The 5,843-nt window shown below is 37.2% G+C and overlaps 1 protein-coding gene across 1 annotated transcript; it reads right to left on the bottom strand.

The window, feature by feature from the left end:
• Nucleotides 1–1,923: 1,923 nt before the first annotated feature.
• Nucleotides 1,924–5,139, bottom strand: LOC115799469 (beta-1,4-galactosyltransferase 1-like). The gene is made up of 2 exons (XM_030756645.1): nucleotides 4,666–5,139; nucleotides 1,924–3,180 (listed from the first exon to the last, which is right to left on the bottom strand). Exons 1-2 carry the CDS (start codon nucleotides 5,068–5,070, stop codon nucleotides 2,512–2,514), a joined length of 1,074 nt encoding a protein of 357 aa, XP_030612505.1. The 5' UTR covers nucleotides 5,071–5,139; the 3' UTR covers nucleotides 1,924–2,511.
• Between the last annotated feature and the right edge of the window lie 704 nt (nucleotides 5,140–5,843).

Here is a 5,843-nt window from a genome sequence, read left to right as displayed (position 1 = left end):
AATGTAAGTAGATTGTCACTCATTCACAATGCTATAAATTTAATTAACTTTTGATGCAGACAAACTCAAATAGAAGCCATTACAGTTATTTTCATTTGCTGTCCAAACAACAGTTCATCATATAAAATTATAATGCACAATCCCACTTCTCAATGCAAAAGACTGTAAGTAACAAAAAAAATTTAAAACCTGATGATGGAAATGAAACATTGACTGCCACCAAAAATATCCTTTTATCACTCGCAGAAGAAAAGGAATCCTGTCAGTAGTTAGTGTTAATAACTTCTACTGTACAGTAAGTTTTGAAAAATATATACAAACAGTGCATCTTTAAAGTATTGTAATTACAGCTTCTCACCGTTTTGTGTTGTATATTTACAATTTACAATCAATACATAACAACACAGACATGCAGGCTTTTGCCTCCTTCAGAAGGGACTTTTACTATGTCATTACATGCATTTATCTGCACTCATTACTGTATTGAGACTCTCCATTACAGCACAGCTAATTCATTCTAACTAGTTGATTGCTACCTTTTCAGGAGCTATCAGCAGTTGTTACAAACATAAATGACCCAGCACAAAATAACACCATGAAACACATGGCCCTTAATATCAGAAACAGCCAGAGCAAGAAAAGCAGCAGCAAGTTCACCTCCAAATGATGTTGCACAAGGTCGCTACAGTGGCAACCAAAAGTTATTCCAAACAAACATTTGCATCGACAGTTTCATCGGTAAGTGGTTCTGCAATTCTGAACAGCAACGTATTTTGAGGAAGCCAGTGCATTTCAGGCTAATGAGGAAATTATTTAGTAACACGTGTTACTACATCAGCTAATATATTATTATATATTCATCTAATGTGTAAGCTTATGTCTAATATCACAATGGATGGCTGGACCAACCTAATGCAATGACTTTTAACGTACTGCTATTAGGCCCACGCAACCAAAGTACTGTGATTTTAGTCTTTAGTTTCAAATAAATTTGGACATTGATTTAACCTTTCACAATTATCAAAATAATTACATTGTTTACAATTATTATGGTGTTCCTTTACCTCTCATATGCCTTAGCACCCCTGTCTACAGACAGGAATCCTCCATAGTGAATCTTATCTACCATCACTGCTTAGGAAGAACTCCTCCTCTCATTTCAACAGAGGTAGGCAGAACTGGAGCTAGAAAAAGGACTTCAAGCTAAGGAGCTGGAAAATGGCATCAGACTAAGAAGATATAGAAAGACTTCGGTTAAAAATGCATTATTGCATTTTTAGAGCCCTTCACAAGCCAAATGCCTTGCTTTAACTAATCTAAAAGTAACTAAACATAGAATTATGAGTTTACCCATAGCATTAAGAATACACCCCGGGACAGCTTGATAAAGTTACAAAACTCAGGCTCCACATGTAGTGCAACCCATGTAACATGATAGTGAGGGGTTTATATTTTCTTACCCTCAATAAATTACCCATTTTACATAGAAAACTCACTCATTCACACACCATGAGGCATATAACTAGACACAGCAAAACTATTAGAAAAAAAAATTAAAAATCTGTGGACCCTTTTCTCAGGGTTAAACACAACATTCCCACACTCAGGTATGTGGGTACTGAGCTAATAAAACATCCAAGCATATCTTACATATAGTATAATTAATGTGGCAACATGGGGCAGCATGGTGGTGTGGTGGTTAGCACGATACCTCACAGCTAGAAAGACATCTAGAAGGCCTGGGTTCTATTCCACCTTGGCCCGGACCTCTCGCTTTGAGGAGTTTGCATGTTCTCCCCAGGTTTCCTCCCACAGTCCAAAAACATGCAGTTACTGGGGTTAGCTTAATTGGTCACTCTAAATTGCCCATAGGTGTGAATGGTTGTCTGTCTGTCTGTGTTGGTCCTGCAACAGGCTGGCAACCCATACAGGGTGTGCCCTGCCTCTCACCCAGTGTCACCTGGGATAGGCTCCAGCGACCCTAAACAGGATAAGTGCAAGAGAATGGATGGATGTAATTAATGTTACATTTTTCTCCTTTGTATATAACTGATTAGTAGCTATTTCTAATTTGACTGTAAGCTATTGTCAACAGGTGAAAGATGTCACCTTTTTCCTTTTGTTGGCGTGGATGTGGACTGTTAGTATTTAGGGTGGATAATGTCTGTATTTAGCAGAAGCCTGAGGACGAGACTTGTGCTATTAAAATTCACACATAGGAGCAATTTGATCCTTCTGTTCTTATAACAGACAAATACTACTGATTAATGAGCTATAAAGAATAATTTCACTTTGAGAATGATTGTCATTTGAGGACTGGATCAAAGCGCCTGAGAAGAACTGACTCAATTCTTTGTACAGTACATGCGCACTGGGGTACATAGTTTCCAAACACTGATGAACATAAATTCACCAATTACAGAGCAGTCAATTCTTATTCAAGTCCTGAGATCAAAACAGAAATGAGTCAATAAGGAACAGCTGCCCAAGAGCCACAAGTTGCAACCTCATTCAGGCTGGTGGAGCATCAATATCTACAGTGATAAAAGTGAACAAAATATCCTTCTCAATAGCCTTGACTGTGTATTTGAGGGAATTAATCCCATCCCTATCTAGTGTCCACCTGGTATGGAGCAGTTTGTCAGGGTTAACCGGATTAGGTTCATTATGCAAGTCTCTTTCATGTCTGATCATCCTGTATTTCCCTATCACATAGTTAGGTCGAGAAACGGACATTCCACGTAAGATTACTCGTTTGTAGATATCATCATCCTCGCCGCCCCAGCCCCAGTAAGTGTTCGGGAAGCCATTAATTTTCAGGAATTGATCCTTGGACATCGAACAGACCCCGCCAAAGTAGGTTTGATAGGGTAATCGGAAGTTAAATTTGTCCATGGCCACAGCCAAGTGTCGTGGGTTGTCATAACATCTATAGAGGTTACGGTCGTCTAGAGGAACCAGGTCTACATCAGAGAAGACAAAGCAGTCATAATCGTAGTCCTTGAGTGCTTCGATATATCCCGCATTCATCAGTTTAGCCCGATTGAACACTCCATCTCCATCCTGGTTGATGACATACACTCCGTAATCCACCTGCTGTCGCATCAGTATGGGATGGAGGTAATAAAGCCAGTGCTTCAAGTGCTCGTGCCGATTCCGGAATGGGATGATGATTGCCACCTAAAGAGATGACAGTGAAGTAGGTTTATACATACATACATATATATATATATATGAAGAATATTGTGCATTTCTTTCTATTCTTTCTATTTTTACTGTCAGAATGACCTTACTTGGATTTGCTTTAATACTAAGTGTTTAACTGTTCTTTATTTAAATGTCCTAAAATTATTTTGTAACCCACAGCAGTGCTTACTTCTGAAACTAAAAGACAAGATGCAAAAGACATGGAAATATGAGCGCTACCTTTGTTGAAACTATTAAAAGAAAAATGTCTGTCACTCTTAAAACACACCTTTAAATTTCTCAAATATATCACACTTTAAACAAAGTTAAACAATTAGTATTCATGACAACCGTGGTGGTCTCATTCTTCGAATTACTTATTTTTATTTTTATTCTTCTTATTTATATGTGTGTGTATATATATGGTTGCAGGTACAAAATACATTTCACTGTGCATTGTACTGTGTATAACTGTGCATGTGACGAATAAACACTATCTTATCTTACCTTATCATTGTACAAAATTAAATAAGTAATTTATCAGGAAATACTTACACCAGATCCATAGTCTAATATAGTTAAAGGGCAGAATAAACTGAAATAACGAATCCAAACTGAAGCAGTCAACAATCATCGTATAGATATTTAAAAAAAAAAAAAGAAAGAAACCTGACAGCCCCAGCATCTGAAGTCCCAGGAAAAATATAAAAGCTCTCCAGAAAAAAAAGAAATTGCTCATTTTAAACGAGCTTATAAAGTTGATAGTAGGCGATTTGGGGACATGGACGCTTCCCCTGGCAATAGTAAACAAAGGGCACCAGGCGGGACCATGTTCACGCCTGACGGAGAGAATTATGTTTAAAAAACCCCAAAACAAATAAAAAACAAAAACAAACAAACACGTGGCCCATAGCTGTCCTGATTAAAACTATTAAATAATGAAATCACACACATACATGCACAAGCACGGTGGTAACATTTACTAACTGTAGAAATAACTACCTAAAATCGAGTGTTTATAATTTTCTGAAGCCTATTTAGCTCACCGCAATCACGAGACCACTGAGCGACCTCATTGTTTGAAGGTGACAACGTTTATTTGCATATACAATACGTGAGAGAAAGAAAAGGTAACGCAGAACAGACTCGCTTTGAGGCAAAGGAACTTAAGATAGTTAGCTTTAAAGGGTTAAAACTTAAGTAAGTACTGGGGTTGTTTCAGAATACACTAAATCAAAAATAATGAAGCCAGATAGATAAATAAATGAACGAGTTAACCTTTACGTGGCTGTAACACTATTTTATCTCTACAAACTCGCTCTAGTTTTAAAGCTCGAACTAAGCTATACAACACATTTTGCCAGAAACAGGTAAACATAATACATAAATAGTAAATATATAATGGATCCATTCATTCGTTCATTCATATGTGAAGCTCTCCCTTCCTTTTCCTCTCTTCTTCTCAACTCATTCACCTACCTTCTGTTCTGCGATGCAGTCCCTTGGCTTAAACCTTCCTCCCTCTTTAAGAGAAGAATTGAAGAGAGTTCTCACATCTTCCAAAGTCCTTCTAAAATCAAAGCCCACATAAAGCGGACCTACGAGATTTGGAGGGGTTTCAGGGCAGGGTCCCAAAGTTCTGGTGACATTAGCTGGTCTCTGAGTAGTATCATTGCTGGGACTTTCCACTGTAATCGTCCTCACCCACGCCTGCTTGACATCTTGTTTTGCTCCCCATGAAAATACTTTGTTTCCCTCTGCCACAAAATGTGACTTAGGAACAATAAATGAAAAGTGATCTTTGCTCTGTAAAAAAAACAGAACAAAACATGCCAGACTAATAACAGCGAAAACTACTAGCAGGTTAAATAACTTTCTAAACATTTTTGCTATCCTTGATGTCAAGCATACCCAGCAGCAACAACCTACCTACAGCTCTGTCACCAGCATGTCTCTTTGCAAGTCAAAGGTCTTTCAAATACAAGAGCAGCCAGACCGGTTTTTATTTTCTTTGTGCAGCTTCCTGGTTCACGTCAACCAATCAGGACGGGCCTCACGCCAATGGTTATGTAATTAAGCATAAGGTTTTCAACTTTTTTCCCCCCCAAGTATATGAAACTCTAGCGACTGTCTCCTTGACATATACCTAACATCACTTCCTTTAATGTGCCATCACCAAGCACTTTAAGATGGCCAAAAAGTAATGTAGAGGCAAGACTTAGTAATTATTATGTTAAAGATTTAATTAATAGGTAAGTTCTTCAAAAAATACAGGAAACCAAATATGAGCTCTCTCCCAATTTTGATTAACAGTGCTGTGTGTTTGTTGTGTCCATAGTAGAATCGAATGCCTTTTACTGTCATTATACAGGATGTACAATGAGATTGGAGGGCCATTCCTGTTCGGTGCCATGCAGTAGAAAGTCAAACTCTCTAAAATAAAAATATAATAATCTAATATAATCTAAAAATATACAGAAAATAAAACAAAATGTTTAAAATATACAGAAAATAAAATGTATTAAAAATACAGAAAAGAGAATGCATAAAAATATATATGTTGTAAAAAATAAAATAAGTGTATACATATAATAATGAAGATGGTGAATATTGCACTAGTGAATGAATATTGGATATTACACAATATAGGAGTGACA

This window comes from Archocentrus centrarchus, chromosome 20, assembly GCF_007364275.1.
Source record: "Archocentrus centrarchus isolate MPI-CPG fArcCen1 chromosome 20, fArcCen1, whole genome shotgun sequence".
Taxonomy (NCBI): domain Eukaryota; kingdom Metazoa; phylum Chordata; class Actinopteri; order Cichliformes; family Cichlidae; genus Archocentrus; species Archocentrus centrarchus.
Note: the sequence above shows the minus strand (reverse complement) of the source record. Positions and strands in the feature narration are given on the sequence as shown.

What these genes read in the sequence shown, in the direction of transcription:
- LOC115799469 (XM_030756645.1), bottom strand. Translation starts at nt 5,070, where the DNA reads ATGTTTAGAAAGTTATTTAACCTGCTAGTAGTTTTCGCTGTTATTAGT. An exon ending in ACTGCATCGCAGAACAGAAG is followed by an intron (nt 3,181 to 4,665) that starts GTAGGTGAATGA and finishes TCATCTCTTTAG; the next exon opens with GTGGCAATCATCATCCCATT.